Source organism: Diospyros lotus, chromosome 6 (assembly GCF_014633365.1).
Source record: "Diospyros lotus cultivar Yz01 chromosome 6, ASM1463336v1, whole genome shotgun sequence".
In the NCBI taxonomy this organism is placed as follows: Eukaryota; Viridiplantae; Streptophyta; class Magnoliopsida; order Ericales; family Ebenaceae; genus Diospyros; species Diospyros lotus.
In genome coordinates, this window is record NC_068343.1 from 24,409,977 (window position 1) to 24,428,816 (window position 18,840).

At 38.4% G+C, this 18,840-nt stretch overlaps 1 protein-coding gene across 1 annotated transcript in view; it reads right to left on the bottom strand.

The window, feature by feature from the left end:
• LOC127803305 (carbamoyl-phosphate synthase small chain, chloroplastic) overlaps positions 1-13,150 on the bottom strand; it is a 34,830-nt gene extending 21,680 nt beyond the window's left edge. The window contains exons 1-2 of the mRNA XM_052339430.1: positions 12,916-13,150; positions 12,238-12,370 (exon numbers count right to left, since the gene is read on the bottom strand). Coding sequence (XP_052195390.1) covers positions 12,238-12,370; positions 12,916-13,060 — 278 coding nt within the window. The 5' untranslated portion in view covers positions 13,061-13,150. The remainder of the gene's footprint in view (positions 1-12,237; positions 12,371-12,915) is intronic.
• Positions 13,151-18,840: the final 5,690 nt, after the last annotated feature.

Here is an 18,840-nt window from a genome sequence, read left to right on the forward strand (position 1 = left end):
CCTGTTCGATTCAAAGGCTCACCATATGTGTTAGTGTTGATGCCCTAATACTAGATTTAGATAGAATCTAGCAATTGTAATAATGGGACCAATGATGTAATTCTTGCACGTATACATATATATATAACAAAATGTGTTTTTATATTTTGAGGTCATATCTTCATTCATAACTTTCCAATCATTATATATGAATGAGTCATTAGATTTCCTATTAAAGGTCTTACTCTTAAGTGTTAAGAATATGTGACTAAGGACCTTTGTATTAAGGATATCTTAATGATAATTCCCAGTCCTTCGACTTCTGAAAAGAGTACTATGATTAGTCGAGTACAAACTAGCACATAGGATATTACCTCTAATTAGTATGAGATACTAATGATAAAGGATGGTGAGTCGCATGCCATAATCCATGAGATGGATATAGTATACAATGGGTAGATGTTAGTGGAACATCTACTGAATGTGATGCACGTGATAGATCACGTGGCTGAGAGGATCTATGGTCTATCATAGGTTTCGATTGTGTTACTAGTCCTTAGACTGGAGGCAACACAGTTGTCTTGTATGTCGGTGTTACGCTAACTAGTTAGTAGAGAAAATAGTATAATTGCATTATTAGAATGTAAATAAATCTTTGTGCTTAGCTGGAAAAACTGTCCTAGCAAGCATAATCGAGTGAAAGCGTATCCAACGCGCACGGAAGCGACTTGTAAGTGCACATGGCCACTTGTGCGTTCACATGGGCGAGCCCAACGGCTTTTAGCGCCTAATTGAGCTTGATCGGTATATAAACTGATCAAGGCGCCTTATTTGAGTATGTTAAATGAAATCAGGAAATCAGTTTCCTCAATTCATTTCCCTCCTAAATTTCTCTCTTAATTTCCCTCCAACCTCTCTCAAGTCTTCTATTTCTTTTCCCTCACTATTCTCGGATTAGCTAGTCAGATCTGAAATCTGACAATTGGTATCAGAGCAAGCTCCAGGCCAGATTGTTTGAAGGCGATCGGATCAATGGCGGATGGTACGAGGATACGTCAGATGGAGATGCAGCTCCAACAAGTAACAGCAACAGTATCGGAAATGCAAGGAAGAGTTGATACAGTGGAAGAAAGGATCGGATCGGCGGTGGATAGGAAGCTGGAGACTCTAACCGATCGACTCAGAGGGGATATGCGCTTGCAAATCCGAGAGGAATTGCAAGACGTTCGAGATCAAGGAAATTTGTTGCAGGATCAGCTGCAACAATTTATGTTGATGTTTGCAAATCAACCACAGGTAAGGATCTCCCCTGATTTTCCACCTAGAGAACGGACGAAACCAATTCTACAAGGAATTGGTATACCACACCGACAGGCGGGAATTACCGTATCGGAAGAAGAGCCGACGGTTGGCGATGAACCGGTAGTAGACCGGAGGCGAGGATTTCCAATTCCTAAACTAGAACTCGCAACCTTTGAAGGTACTAAACCGCGATGGTGGTTGAGAAGGTGTGAGAAATTGTTCGAGATTCACCAAGTACCAGAGATTCAGAGGGTGGCCTTGGCAGTAGCATATCTTCACGATGAAGGAGATGTGTGGTTCCAAGGGTGGTCCAGGGTAAGAGCAAACTATAATTGGGAGGACTTCACTCAAGGCCTCAATGAAAGATTCGAAGAACGGGAACGGTTGGATATAGTACAAGAATTTAATCGCTTCAGACAGGAAGGCTCAGTGATGGACTATCAAGCGAAGTTCGAAGACCTCAAGTTCTTGATGCTCAATCGGAACCCTGGCCTCACTGAAAATTATTTTGTATCCAGCTTCATAGGAGGACTTAATGAGGAGCTTCGATCATCAGTCCAAGTTCTTAGGCCCAGGACGGTTCTGGAGGCAGCAGAGGGGGCTTACCTACAGGAAATGACGTTTGACGCGTTGCTAAAGAAACAAAGGGGACAGATCAGAGGAACCCAAGGAGGAATGGTATATCATGGCGGTTAGACCACCAGGAAGAGAGGTAATCGGGACGGGCCCTAATACCAGGTATTCCACGTTACCTACAACCCCTCTAAATACGTTGAGTAGAGACAAGCTGTTGGAGCAAAGGAGGATAGCAGGACTGTGTTTTAAGTGTGGGGAAAAATACACACCAGGACACCAATGTAGAAAAAAACTGTTGTTGTTGGACGGTGAAGAGGAAAGAGATGAAACAGAAGAACTAGCAGCAATAGAAGAAGACGAGGACGAGGGCAGTGGCGCCATATCCTTACACGCTATTAAAGGAGTGGCTAACAGCAAAGTTATTAAGGTAGAAGGGAAGGTGCACGATAGTTCTCTCATGGTGTTAATCGATAGTGGGAGTACCCACAGTTTCATTGATGAAACAACGGCTAAAGGAATGGGGTGGCCAATAGCAAGGACAGCCATTATCAGTCACGGTAGCTAATGGAGATAAAGTTCTCAGCAAATCAGCTTGCATGGGATTCTGTTGGGAGATACAAGGGGAAGAATTCCAGGCTGATCTTAGACTACTCAGATTGGGGGACTGTCATATTGTGTTGGGGGTAGATTGGATGCGGGAAGTGAGTCCCATTAGCTTTAACTTTAATAACATGGAAGTAACGTTGGATAAAAAGGGGAAAAGAGTGCTACTGCAGGGCCACATGGAGGCAGGAGCATGCAAATTGATAAAGGGCAAGAAGTTACAGCGAATGTTCAAAAAGAAGTGGGCACAGGTGGCTCATCTATTTTCCATTGAGGCCAGCGATCAGCAAGGGAAACAAATTCAGACAGTAAGCTCAAAGCCTTCGCAATAGGTACTTGAACTGACCCTTTTAGATTCATTGCTGAATGCATATCAAGATCTCTTCGTAGAACCTAAGACTTTACCTCCTAAACGTTGCTTAGACCATACTATACCTCTCATACCCCAGGTCGAACCTGTTAACATCCAATCTTATCGATATCCACCTAAACTCAAATCCGAAATTGAGAAAATGGTCAGGGAAATGTTAGATCAATCCCTAGTCTACCCAAGCCACAGCCCTTTTGCTTTCCCTGTTCTATTAGTAAAAAAGAAATATGGAACTTGGCGTTTTTGTGTTGATTATAGATAGCTTAACGCCATAACTGTTAAGGACAAGTTTCCTATTCCCATCATTAATGATCTACTTGATGAACTCAAACATGCAACCATATTTACTAAGCTAGACTTAAGGGCTGGATACCACCAAATTAGAGTCCATCCTGATGACACTTTCAAGACAGCCTTCCGAACACATCATGGGCATTTTGAGTTTACCGTATTTCCATTTGGCCTCACGAATGCCCCAGCTACATTCCAAGCCCTCATGAACCAGATTTTTGAACCATACCTCCGAAAGTTTGTGCTGGTTTTTTTTTATGACGTACCAATATACAGCCCATCCGCTGGCCAACACCTTAACCACCTTAGGGCTATATTTGAGATCTTGCGATTCAATCAACTATGTATCAAGCGGTCGAAATGTGCCTTTGCATAGCCCCAAGTCGAGTATCTCGGGCACATTATATCAGGAGCTAGAGTGGGGACTAATCCCAAGAAGATTGAGGCAGTTATGGCTTAGCCCAAACTTGCCAACATACGGGCCTTAAAGGGGTTTTCTGGGGCTTACTGGTTACTATCAGAAGTTTGTGAGGAACTATGGCTCTATAAGCAAACCGCTGACAAAAATGTTAAAGAAAAATAGATTCCAATGGAGTACTAAGGCAGAAGAGGCCTTTGAGCAATTAAAAGCAACTCTAAGCAGCGTGCCTACACTAGGGTTGCCGGATTTTGATAAGCCCTTTACATTAGAAACAGATGCAAGCAACATGGGCATAAGAGTGGTATTGACTCAAGATGGAAGACCCTTGGCTTTTCTTAGCCAAGCCTTGGCCCCAAGACATCAGGGCCTTAGTATCTATGAGAAAGAACTGATGGCAGTGCTAATGGCAGTAGAAAAGTGGCGCCACTACTTGGAAGGAGGAAAGTTTATAATCAAAACAGATCATGAGAGTTTGAAATGCATTTTACAACAAAGGTTGCACAACCAACTACAGAAAAAAGGTATGTCTAAACTCATGGGCTTAGATTATGTGATCCAATACAGGAAGGGCAAAGAAAATGTTGCAGCAGATGTATTATCTCACTGTCATGAAGAAGGAATGGCTGCAACCATATTTATAGTGGTACCCGATTGGTTCCAAGAAATTACTGACAGCTACCACACAGACGGATGGACCAAGAATCTTCTAGAACAGCTAATCGTGAGCACCACCAGCAAACCAGGGTACTCACTTACCAATGGAGTAATCAGATACAAAGGCAAGATAGTAATCGATGATTGCAAGGAGCTGAAGGACAAGATAATTCATGCGTTGCATGGATCTCCAATCGGAGGACACTCGGGTATCCAAAACACATATCACAAAGTCAGACAGTTATTTTTCTGGCCGCAACTAAGGAAGTATGTGTGGGAATATGTATTGAGGTGTGAGGTTTGTAGGCGTTGAAAGCATGAAACAGTGGCCCACCCCGGCTTGATTCAACCTTTAGAGGTTCCAGATCAGGCTTGGACTAATGTTACTATGGATTTTATTGAAGGCCTACCAAAGTCGGAGGGAAAGGATTGTATCCTAGTAGTTGTAGACAGATTCACCAAATTTAGCCACTTCATTGGCTTAACCCATCCGTTCTCAACTCAGAAGGTGGCTCGGATCTACTTGGATAATGTGGTAAAGCTACATGGCGTCCCTAGATCAACTATCTCTGATCGAGACAAAATATTTACCAACCTGTTTTGGAAAGAGCTAATGAAAGGCCTCGGAACCAAACTTCTAATGTCTACCGCATACCATCCTGAAACGGATGGCCAAACCGAACGCGTTAACCAATGCCTGGAAGGTTACCTACGGTGCTTCAGTTTTGTGCAGCCCAAAGGATGGCATAAATGGCTGGCAATGGCACAGTGGTGATACAACACGAGTTTCCACAGCTCACTTAAGATGACTCCATTCGAGGCCCTTTATGGTTACAAACCCGATTTACTTCCTGCCCTAGGAAGTCACACAACAGTAGCCACTGTGGAAACCTACCTACAGCAGAGACAAGAAGCATTAAAATGGTGAAAGAGGAATTGGCCAAGGCACGTAACCGAATGAAACAACAAGCTGATCGAAAGAGGAGCGAATGAGAATTTGTTGTAGGAGATGAAGTCTACTTGAAGCTCAATCCGCAACACTACAAGGCATTGACTAAACAACCCACTTCAAAGTTGAATCCTAAGTTTTATGGCCCTTTCAAAATTTTAGAGAAAATCGGTGTTGTGGCCTACAGACTAGAACTATCGGCTGAAGCAAGAATACATCCAATCTTTCATGTATCCTTGCTAAAGAAGTCAGTGGGTAGCCATAGCTCTACACCAAGCTTACCTCCTATAGTGAGCGAAATACCACCGGAGGCTGTTCCCATGGCCATCGTAGACAGACGGGTGACACACCACAATGGCGCTCCTATGATTCAGGTGTTAGTTCAATGGTCTTCTTTGCATTCCGACAACAATACTTGGGAATACTTACCGAAACTTCTCTAGCAATTTCCCAATGTGGCCAGCCTACTACATATTTCTTGCGGACAAGAAACATTTTAAGGGGCCAGGAATGTTACGCTAACTAGTTGTTAGTAGAAATAATAGTATAATTGCACTAATAGAATGTAAACAAATTCTTGTGCTTAATTGGGGAAACTGTCCCAGCATGCATAATCGTGTGAAAGCGTATTCAGCTCGCGCGGAGACCACTTGTAAGTGCACATGGCCACTTGTGCATTCGCATGGGCGAGCCAACAGCTTTTAGCGCCTAATTGATTCTGATCAGTATATAAACTAATCAAGGTGCCTTATTTGAACATGTTGAATGAAATCAGGAAATCAGTTTCCTCCTCAATTCATTTCCCTCCTAAATTTCTCTCTATTTTCCCTCCCATCTCTCTCAAGTCTTCTATTTCCTTTCCCTCGTTGTTCTCCGATTAACCGGTCAGATCTAGAATCTGACACCTACTACATATTTCTTGTGGACTAAAAACATTTTAAGGGGCCGGGATTGTTACGCTAAATAGTTGTTAGTAGAGATAATAGTATAATAGCACTATTAGAATGTAAATAAATCTTTGTGCTTAGCTGGGGAAACTGTCCCAACATACATAATCGCGTGAAAGCGTATCCAGCGCGCATGGAAGTCACTTGTAAGTGCACATGGCCACTTGTGTGTTCAGATGGGCGAGCCCAACGGCTTTTAGCGCCTAATTGAGCTTGATCGGTATATAAACTGATCAAGGCACCTTATTTGAGTATGTTGAATGAAATCAGGAAATCAGTTTCCTCCTCAATTCATTTTCCTCCTAAATTTCTCTCTTAATTTCCCTCCAACCTCTCTCAAGTCTTCTATTTCTTTTCCCTCGCTATTCTCAGATTAGCTGGTCAGATCTAGAATCTGACAGTCGGTGCTAGGGATTTGCTATTGCTAAGAACCATCCGGTTACCGGATGGGAGATGCATTGTGTGGTCCATGTGTAGTGGTGTATGGAAGCAGGTGATTGCTAATGGGATCCATCAAACTCCCACGTGAGGTGAATATCCTATGTAATCAATGGTAGTCTTGATTGAAGAAACCCCTGGTCAAGGTACACTTGATTGGAAAGTGTTCCAATGTCAAAAGGAGTTCCGATATGCCATCTCAATCTCACCACACTGATCTTGGCATAGTCATCGAGTTAGTGAGTTTTCAGTCCATGACTCTCACTCGATCGGGATGATAATCGATGGAAGGATTATAGTACACGGGAATCGAAAAACCAAATAGATTCTATTATGAAGTAAGACTTTATTACTAGTAGGATCGCCCTAAAATAATGCTAGTTGTCATTCAGGGTCTTTCGGGGTACATCGAGGAGATGGAGAGATTCTCGTTGTAAACCAAAATGTTTGGTCCACATCAAAGAGTTTGATTCGTCCTGATTGCTACTTAGTAGTGAACTTAAAATGTCACACGCATATCCGAGTGTGGTGGTTGACAAAATGATTAAAGCTGAAATCGTCATTAAGAGTTAATGACATTACCGTTAAGAGTTAACGGATCGGGTTAAATGATCAAATTAATAAGGAGCAAATGTCAAGAGTTGATAGGCATACCATTAAGAGTTAACGGGGGTCTCGGTTTCATCATGGGATGGTGAAAGGGTCATTAAGTATTATTGGCAGGCCTAGATGCAATTTATGAAAACTTGGTCGAACAGAAGAAAAACGGGTCAACAGCCTTTGAAGGCTGTCAATCAATTCTGTCAATTAATCAGGCAAAGGCAAAATGTTCGATAGTTCATTTGGAACTATCAACCGGTTCTGTCAACCAATCGAGTAAAACGAAAAGGAACTGCCGACCATTCCTGTTGCAGAGGGTCATGAATCCTCGATTAGTTTGTCATATATGCAACGGTTTTCGGGGCACGTGGCACGAGAGAACGATGGGAGGACGAGAGGGGCAACGGCACGTGTCTTTCTTGTCACCCATTGGTCCCCTTTCTCTCTCCTAATTGATTTTGTCCGATTGGGTGGGTTTTGGGCATCTAGGGTTTATGTATTTCATATATAAGCCAAAGGGGAAGAAGAACGAGAGAGCTTCGATTTTGCAAGCTGTTGCATCCTCTCTCTTGGCCTCTACTCTTTCTTCTCTTCTTGATTCTAGAACCTTACCCCTTCCTTTATTGCTCCCTCCTTGATTTCTCCATTGCTATTGTAGCAACTCAACCATATAGATAGTCTATATTGGTTTGGAGATTATTCTTTGAACCCATTTCCAGTCCAATCTCCCTCACTCTCTCTGGCTAGCACATAGAGTGAGTTCAGGGATTCAACCATTCACTGGAGCGTGGACTAACTAGGCCTCCCGTGTTTTCGGAAGTCAATTTGGTCTAACCGAAAATCTATTTGGGAGCAAGTTGTTGCTGTCCAGTGAGGATTCCAGCCTCTATATCGGCCTTTTAAGTGACGTGAGGTATATTTACTAAACCCTCTATAGAATGGTTTAGTCTTGTATTGCATATGGTCATTGGAAACGAGTCTTGCAAAGTGGTTTTGATCTCCATTTCAGCTGCCTTATGCGTTTTCCAAAAATGTTTTCGAAAATCGGTTAAAACTTTGCATTGATACTCCAATAGTTGGTGTTTCCCTTCAATATGTGTATAAGAGGAAGGGACATTGATACTCCAATAGTTGTTGTTTCCCTTCAATATGTGTATAAGAGAAAGGGACAGCCTAACCCAGGTGCTATGCTGGATCCATCATCTACCCATCGGCCAAGTTTGGAACTCACTCAACATTCTGATTTGCTTAACCCTACTGATTGTCCTAACCCTGAAATCTTAGACCTGGATTTGCCTATTATTGTTAGAAAAGGTGTGAGGAGTTGTACAGAGCATCTTATAGCCAAATTTGTTTCTTACCACAAATTGTCCCTGAAACAAAAGTTTTTTGTCCTCCCTTGATTCCATAGCTATTCCTAAGACTATAGAAAAGACATTACAAAACCAACATTGGGTACAAGCTATGCAAGAAGAAATGAAGGCCTTAGAAAAGAATAATACCTGGGAAATTGTGCCTAGACCAAAGAGGGTTCAATCGATAGGGAGCAGATGGGTATTTAATGTGAAATACAATGCTAATGGTACATTGGAAAGATACAAAGCTCAATTACTGGCTAAGGGCTATACTCAAACATATAGCATCGATTATTTGGAGACATTTGCACTCGTGGCAAAAATGACTACAGTAAGGGTTCTCCTATCTTTAGCTAGCTGTTATGGTGGGGAGTTAATGCAGCTAGATGTGAAAAATGCCTTCCTACATAATGACATGGAGGAAGAGGTATTGATGGACCCCCCACCTGGTTTTTCTAATGAAGTTGCAGGTTATGTTTGCAAATTAAAAAAGGCTCTGTATGGATCAAAGCAATCCCCAAGATCTTGGTTTGATCGGTTCTCAAGGGCTATGAAGGCAATGGGGTATTGGCAAAGTAGAGAAGATCACACCTTATTCATAAAGCATTCCAAGAAAGGTAACAGCCCTACTTGTTTGTGTTAATGGCATAATTGTTAATGGCAATGATGATGATGAGAAGAAATTGCTAAAACGAAATCTGGCCTAATAATTTGACATCAAAGACCTTGGTAGGCTTAAGTATTTCTTGGGAATAGAGGTTACATACTCAAAGGAGGGTATATTTCTTTCCCAAAGAAAATATACCGTGGACTTATTGGAAGAAACCGGATTGCTAGGTGGCAAGGCAACAAATACTCCCTTGGATCCTAACCTGAAATTAGGACCAAGTGACAATCCATTGGCGGATAAGGGGAGATACCAGAGGTTAATAGGAAGGCTGATTTACCTTTCCCATACCCGGCCTAACATAGTTTTTGTTGTCATCTTAATAAGTCAGTTTATGCATAGTCCCACTAAAGAGAATATGCAAGTTGTATGAAAAATTTTGTGCTATATGAAGTCAACACTTGGAAAAGGTCTATTGTTTTAAGTCAAGACAAAAGTTGGAAGTCAAGGGATACACTGATGCTGACTATGATAGTTCGCTTGTGGACAGGAGGTCCACTACTAGTTACTGTGTGTTTTTTTAGGGGAAATTTAGTGTCATGGAAAAGCAAAAAACAAGGGGTTGTGGCCAGATCTAGTGTTGAAGCAGAGTTTAGGGCAATGGCCCTTGGATTGTGTGAGTTATTTTGGCTGAGAATTGTGCTTAGTGATTTGAAAATACTTGGTCTGGTCCTATGGAATTAATGTGTGACAATCAATCAACAATCAACATTGCACATAATTCGATGCAACATGATCGCACTAAGCATGTTGAGATAGATCGCCATTTCATCAAAGAAAAGTTAGATGCTAGGGAAATTTGTTTATCTTTTGTTCCCTCAGAAAAACAATTAGTTGATTTGCTCACCAAAGGTTTACCTCTCAAGCAATTTAAAGAACTTGTACGTAAGTTTGGAATGATCGATATTCATTCACCAACTTGAGGGGAAGTATTATTGGAAAATCATATCCCTCAATCTATGGAATTGATTATCAATTCCAATTATCCCACAATTTATGGGATTGATTATAATTCATCTTAATTGTTGAGATTGATTGATGTAAATTAGTAAATAACATAATTAGGATTCCTTCTTTTCCTTAGTTATAGGGATTTGATTGAGTTCTTTCTCCTATATATATTATAACCATTCCTTATAAAGTTTGAGAGAAATATATACTATGTTTTTAGTTTTCTTCTACGACATCCATTATGTTTCTATCACTGAACCTTTCACATAACTTGTCCGCAAATTCTTCCCATGGACACTACTCCCTTACCTTCGACCACTCTTGATACCAAGCATCCCTAGCATCATTGAGCTAGGCAGCTGCCAAAGCAACCCTGTGCCCCTCTAGTACATTATACTAGTTGAACATTCGCACACATATTCTCACCCACCATTGCGAGTTAACCCCATCAAACAAGGGTATCTCCATTTTAGGCATCGAGAACCCTGGCTGGGTTGGGGCAACCAGTCCTTCTCTCCATCGTTCCATCACAGTATCCTCTACCTTTGTTGGGGCCACCTTAATTTTTGAGGGCTCTACATTCATATTTCCTACCCCATGACAAGTTAGGATCGATTTTTTCCTTTCTCTAGCAAGAAAATTAGGGGAGAGCCTTACTTGATTCTACCGGGTAAACATACACTTGAAACTTTGAAGCTAATCTCGGATCTGAGTTCCCACTTCCTCTCTGATCTGTGAGATCGCTCCATCCAACTGTCTCTCCAATCCTCCCATAGAATTATCCATCACCATGATTGTTTCATGGTTCCTTGTTGATACAATCTCCAACAATTCCACCTAGGCTTGCAGATCAGAAGCAGTAGAGGTGAACTCCTGTACTTGTGACTCCAAGTTCTTCATCTGCATCCCTTCCGCCATCCCAAACTCCTCTAAATTATCACTAGCCCGGTCGTGCTCTGATACCAAATTGTCAGATCTTAAAGATCTAACGAGAATTCCCAAGAATTCTATAGGGAATTCTAGAGAACAGGGGAAAGAATTGATAGATGAGCAGAGAGCGAGAAATGAGAGAGAGAAGAGATAGAATGGGGGAGAAATTCGGAATGAATTTGAATTCAATTTCTCAATGCCTCAAGCAAATGGGATCGGGTCCTTATACACTGGATCCCACATCCTTCATCCCACCAAAACGGAAATCACAATTTACATGTAAGCCCATTCTAGAATCAACTAACAGCTTCTATACCTACTTGAACATGGAGACTTGCCACTTGCACGTGTAGGCCCCCTCTAAGTACTTAGAATGTGACATATATTTATATTCCCTATAAATTTAGGAACCAGACAAGATGGGAAGATAATCTTTTGGTCCACTTGGTTATCATTCCAGACATTTTTTTTGTAGTTTTGTAGATAAACTTAAGAGAACGTGTTTGATGAATTGACAGAATTTTTTTCAAGAAATTTCTCTTGAAGCATCATAATCTTTTAGGAGACAAACTTGTTTTCACAGGTTTTGAAAAACTCACAAAAATGAAATAAAAATAAACAATCATTTTTCTAAAATTATCATTATTCTTTCTTCCAGCAACAATCGTAAGGACGATAAACACAACTTAAAGGTCCCTGCAAACTTTTCTGGCAAAATTTTCCATTTATGCATTTCCTACTATTCAAATTTGATATTTTAGACAAGGATGTACCAATGGTTAAATACAGTAATGACGCCAAAGTCCTCAAATCATATCATGCATCCCAACTTCATCAGGAGATTTTATTTCTATCTGGGTATTCACAAAAATAATAATTACTTTAGCCTTCATCCACATCATTATTGATGAATTTAACTAATGAAGTTAGCCTCCATAACTACATCAATCATTCACAAACAACATAACTCCAAACCTCAAGTTCTCAAAGGAGTAATTTAGTGGAAGAAGTTACAGACAGTTTTTAAGAACCAAACATGCATAAAGTATATTGAGTATGGATTATCTAAACTTCACAATCAATCAATTATGATGAAGATATATCACCACATTTTCTCATGTTAAAAACAGAAAAAACCATTTGAAATCAAAAAACCAAACAAATTGGTTCACTTGACATTTTTGTGATACCATTACAATCATACCCTGTCAACGATGTGTTGAAGACCACTTCACCAACTTGGGTTCCTGAAGCCCCAAATGATTTGGCCTTCCAAATTGAACCATCTTCAAGCACAAGTCTTGCATCTGCTATTTTCCAAGGCCTTTCCCTCAAACCTGCAGGCTCAGCAAGAAAATTTCCATCAACTCAATTCACGTTAATTTTTCTTCAAACAAAAATGAACTACAGGTATGGCAAAGAGTTATAGGGCTTTAATCAGCAACAAATAGACTTCCCAAATAGTACCAAAACGTATGACTGCAACAGATGGCAACAACATCAGATATGTCAACAATCAGAAAGCTACCAATTTTCTGTTAATAGGATATTGAACACTTAGAATCAAATTGTCCATTGCTCATAGATGTTTGATCAAGTGGAAAATGATACGTGTGTGTGCGCGCGTGCAAACGAACATATAGAAGCTTGCAAATTTTGAAGGTATTTGCACAGTGATCTTGAACGATTTGTACCATCAAAGTTGAAGATCAAAAGAACCGAAAGAGCAAAGCAAGCGGTATCTATCGATCCCCGGCGACCGGATTCGTGCGGCTAGGCCGATCGGAAGCCTCGCTTATTTATATGCACCCTAGCTCATTTGTATCAACATAGTCATATCCATATGAAGAGAGAGAAAGAAAGAGGATGAGGAGGAGCTTACCAACGGCAGCACCGTCTGTGGAAAGAGGAACAGAGGAGCACCTCACAGTGAAAGCCCTAACCTTCTTCAGTGATTTTGAAGCGAAGGAAGCCGCCGGAAATCCATGGCTCCTCAAACCACAATCCATTGATTTCGCGACCGCCATGCTTTCTTCCTCTCTTCACTCTCTGTCTCTCTGTCGATCCCCCGAATGCCTCTATATTAATAAGAACGTTAAATTCCAAGTAGCCGAACTGGAACAAAAAAACACGACACTCCGCAACCATGCACTAGGTTATAAAAATGGCAGGGTATGATCCGCTGCACCCGACCCAACTGACAACCGTTTCGAGAAAGGGGTAGAATTGTAAATTGACCACCCAACATAAAAATCGGTAACTAAGAAACAAAACATTAGAAATGATTAATTAAGATGTTAAACTCGACATCGACATAGTTGAATTGAATAAATTATCTCAATCTAATTGTGAACTTAATGACTACTATGGGATTTATTTTTAAATATTACAAAATAATTACAAACTATTAGAGAAATCTTGATTATTTGTCATATGATGGGTTTGTTTTTGTACAGAGCATGTCACCTCAAACAAAGTCGCAAGGAGACACAGAATTAGAATCCAATAGTGGTTGCAGAATCATCATCCAATAATGCTGAGGGGTAATCGAAGATGCTCATGAATGAATAAATAAATAAATAATGTCCATACGTGGCATTAATGTGCTTGAAGAGTCACCATCCATCCATCCATTGTAACTTCCGAAATATGCCCAACCCAAGCCTGAAGGGTCATGTTCCAATATATTTTTTCAATTTCTTTCTTTTGGTTGGTTGACAATCACATACCCTAAGACAAAGGTTACTATATAATTTAAACCTTTCAATTTTGGAGAAAAAAAAATAAAGTTTTAAATCATTGTTACTCTTTAAGAAAAACTGTTAAAAGTGTCAAGGTGGCATGTCAAAAAATTAAAATTTTATAAATATATAAATAAATACATAAAATAAATTAAATACATACAAATACACATTATGCGTGTATATAATTAAGAACATGTCAGCGGTAATTAACCGCAGTCTCAATAATAAGAACACTCAGTCACCCATTGTGGAGGAGGACAAAAGGTTATGGCCTATGGGGTGATCGCTGCGTAATAGCAAAGGAGGCAGAGACAAGAGGGCGCTACACTAGAACAAGTCTTCAAGGATACGGTAGATGAATCAAAGAAACAAAGTGGCAATAGGGTCACTTGCTTTAGTAAAAGGAGTGATCTAACGATGGTCAAGTCAGCTCTTTAGTTTAGGCAAATTAAGTTACATGACTGATAGTAGAAGTGACAAGAATGTGAAGGTTATTATCTTTAATTTGATGTGCAGAGAGAGCTTTTGAAGTTGGTGATAGCTAGTTTTGTGCAAAGAACACCGAATGGGAAAAAAAAAAAAAAGGATCGTTTTCTCCATCCAGAGCCAGCAATGAAGTAAGGGGCAAGCTTGAGTGACCAGAATCTCTTTGAAGAACCAGCGGCAGCAAGAGCAAGTGCTAGAACTAGCTAGAGACCTCAATGTGATGGTCTCCTTCCCAACTGAGTCAATGGTCGAGATGTACGTAGCAGTAGCTGAGAGGGAATAGTCTTCTCTAACAATGAGGGTTGCAACGACAACATTATTGCAAAAAGAAGGTAACTGCAACAACAATGGTGGTGGTGTTGACGATGAAGATAAGAGGTGATTATGCAATGAAACAGGCTGTGAAATCTAATGAAAGCTCAACGTCAATGGTTGGAGGGGCAAGTTATGCATCAGAACTCCTTTTCAACCCCACAACAGAGGCATAACTCCTCTTCTTAACTGGCGAGATCTAATTAATTAGGTTACAACCTAGTAAGCATACCCATTTTTTATGGGGATTACCGCCACCGGGCCGGAGCTTGACCACCACCGTAACGGAGCACTACTAGTTTATTCTTTTTAATATATATATATATATATTTAGTTTAATATATATGTGTATATATATGTTTTTAGTTCTTTTATTTTTTTAACCTTGAAATGACATGCCACATTAATTAGCATTTTTCAACATTTTATATAAATGGGCGAGTAATGGTGATCCAAGATTAAAAAATATACTTAAAGGTTCATAAATATTTTATACCCTATGATTATTTTGGTAAATATCATGGATTATCAACATAATTATTACTCTTAAATGATCAAAACCAACATAATATGTTCATGAATTGACTGTTCTTTCTAATGTTCATTGTCTTTTCTATTGGTTTGGGCTTCCTGTGCACCTTACGTGATTTTTTATTTCTTTTTTTGTGAATATCTTAGATTTGACAATTCAATTGTTAATCTTGGATGACCAAACTCAACATAATCCTTAGAAAAGTTATTTTATCTTAATGTCTTGACATTGATGAAGATTTTCCCCATAGTTATACATATTTTCTCTTAATACTAGAAGGATTGTATATTTTTATTAATTAGTTTAGATTTTCTGGTATAATCTTTTGTTATGAAGCTCGGGATATGCCCAACTTTAAAACTATAAGCACTTTTTGTTGTTTTCAATGAAATTCTTATTTAAAAAAAATAATAAAAGTTTGATTTTTCTAATTATTTTTTAGTTTCATCTTTCTTCAAGCATGAGACTACTTCTGGACAAAATCAACCATTGTTGATCCCCAATCCATTCTTTCCTCTCTCTGTCCCTATTTTTACTGCCTTCATTGTTTACTATCCTTATTGTTGATTACTCTAAAGCCACGACCACGGTCTCCACTTTTCCTCACCAGTTACAATTTTGTTTAAAAATGATATGGCCTTGAAAATTCCTACAGACATGAAAGAAGAGTAACTGTCTCATAAAAGAAGAGTAACTGTCTTGGGGTTCGACTAATAAGATATCACTCTAATGCTTAAATCAACAAAGAATTTTGGAGATAGTTTATGGATTTGGGAGCATAGTTTATAAAGTTATACCCTTGACTCACATCTCGAGGTGTTTTTATACCTTTTAAATCGAGGTTCATGATAAAGATTATGATAATGTCAACCCCTCCTATGTGTAGTAGAGGATGAGTTGAATCCTCTTAATTTCAGGAGTGATTTCAATTGGAATTGTCAAATAAATGTGAAATATTTTGTCCCAATTAAGTTTATTAAGTTTATGGAGATTAGAACATATGGTACCAATAGAATTTGAAATGTCTATCTTGCGTTTCTCCATACAATACTTAGATTTATCTATTCTTTAAATTAGATGGATTGTCTCATGTTGAAAACTTATCATATGGAAATTGTCTTAAGGGCCTAGCAGATAAATATTTCAAGACATTTTTCTACTTGAACGGTGCTTTGTAAATGTTATCCTTATTATAGTCGAGAAGATACATCGATGCCCATCTTTTACCTAAATTAGATTTTTTTGGATTATTCATCTTTAGGCAATTTAGAAGCATGACTAGTTTGGAATCTGGATTCTTTGTTGTAACTAGGCATTCATTTGGTCAACCCCAGTGTTAACCAAGTGTTTAGACTTCTAGTGTGGTTTTGGAATATGAAATTTTCTATTTTCCTAAATATCATCAATGGTTTTTTTATTATTATTATTAGGCTATAATTTGGCAACCCTAGATTGGATTAACTCCATTAAAGGTGGAAAAAATTAGAATAAAAATCAAGGTTTCCTAGGCTGATTGCCATCATTAAATACCAAAATAGTAATGAACAGAAAATTCACTCTTTGCTCTTAGATTATTGGGGCTATTAAATAAGATTAAGGAGATAAATTTTATGTTAATTAACAAAGAACTTGAAATAACAACTATATAACATAAGGAAAGTAGAAATTTTTAGAAATAATGTGTACATTAATAGATCAAAACACATTGACACACTTTCTTAATAATAGATATGCCCCTCCTTTTGCACTAGATTGGTGTTCTCTACCCTAGTTACAACGATTACTATGACAAATTCTTGTGTAGTAGATCCGATTTATGAGAGACAACAATGGTGATTTGTGCCTTTACTTCAATTTCTTTCTCTTCTTTTAACAAATGATGAGGAATAACAATGACGATGACAATTTCGACCAATAAGACTGATGTTGGTGAGCCAACCAAATGATAGAAAAAGAATTGGGGATTAGGGATTTTTTTTTATGTAAATTTCAGATTTATTTAAACACATATAATTAATTTGTCATTTACTCAACCAAATTGATCTTCTTCCATGTAACCTACAAACCATCAAAAAATAAATTTAGAAAGAATAGTTTTTTGAAAAACATTGCTGGAAAGAGCTTATAAACTCTTCGATCTATAAATCAAATAACAAAATAAAATGAGAGAGCTTATAAGCAATTTAACACCGATGAACTAAGTAGACTCCTAGTCAACTACTAAGAATACTTTTGAGAAACAGGCTTTATATTCTGCCATCATCATCCACATGAAACAAATTCACCTACAAGAGCTCGTTTGATTATAATTTTGTTTTTGACCTTTTTATTATTGTTTTTAAACTTTTATAAACAAAATTTCCTGTTTTTAACAAAATTTAAAAAAAAAAAAAAAAAAAAAAAACGAAACTGTAATCCAAACGTTGAGAAGAGCAATTAAGAAGCAAGAAGTATACATGCCATCCTGCAGCTGGCATCATCAGCAAGCCAAAAACAGACAACAGAGGTTTGCTGGGTAAGTAAAAGAATGGTACTTGCTTGCATATGGAGGACTTGCTTGCCCATCCCTCCAGCAGTTGAGTTATCTCTCAATCGAAGCATTGGGGATGAAATTTTTGGCATCATGATCAGATGTATAAATATGTAACAATTTACTATGATGCGATCGAGTACACCAAAAATGATAGGAGATCATCCACTACTGTGTATTGCAAAACCATATATAATAGGGATAAACAAGACAGATATGATGGTGAATATCATGATATATGCACAACCTGAAGTGTAGAATATTTGACAGAAAATACGTACTATGATAAGCAGCAGGAGCAAGCAATTGGGATGGATTTAGCTAGGAGAGTGATATATATATGTTGCTAGTGCTTAGTTGAGCATGGATGCTGTTCATCTTCTCTGCCAATGCCCCTTTCTTTCACCATTCGGTGTCTCTCCTCTCCAGCACCCCCTTTATTCCCTTCAAATTCTTTCTGATAATAAGATCTCCATTTTCCCCACATCTTAATTATGTCACATCAATACAATTTACAACGCACTAATAAGTGAATATATATATATATGTGTGTGTGTGTGTGGAAGATCTTATTATTACAAGGTGGAGTTACCCTCTAAATGTATTGATTACTTCCTGAAAATACCCAACAAATATAGAGACGTTAATCCATGAACAAGAAGCTTCTTCAAATACAAAAAGTACTACATATAAAGAGATAAACTGAATATTTAACTTACTGAAAAATATAAACTGGATATATATTTTAGAATACAGAATAAAATTAAGAAAGAGGCTAAGGTATATATAGTGCAAATAGAGACTAAGTACAATCGATGTAACAACTAATTATTTTTTTCATTTCGATTCTAAATATAGAAAGTAGTTAAACAAAAGAAATGAGATACATAATTTTCTTTCTCCAATGTAGTGCACAGTTACGTCCTCTATCAAATTGTGCTCGTCGCATACATACCCATATCTCACGTGATGCATGGAACAAGAATTGCTCGAAGGTGAAGTTTCGATATTTTCGAAATGTTTTTCGGTTTAAAATTTTAAAAAATGTCAAAAAATATTTTTCAGACTATTTTTATAATTTTAAAAACGTTTTAGAGTTGTTTCGTAATAAGTTGAAAATACGAAAAACACATTTCTAATTTGAAAATGCATTTTTATATATTATACTTATAGTTGTGCATGTAGTATTTATTGTATAAATAT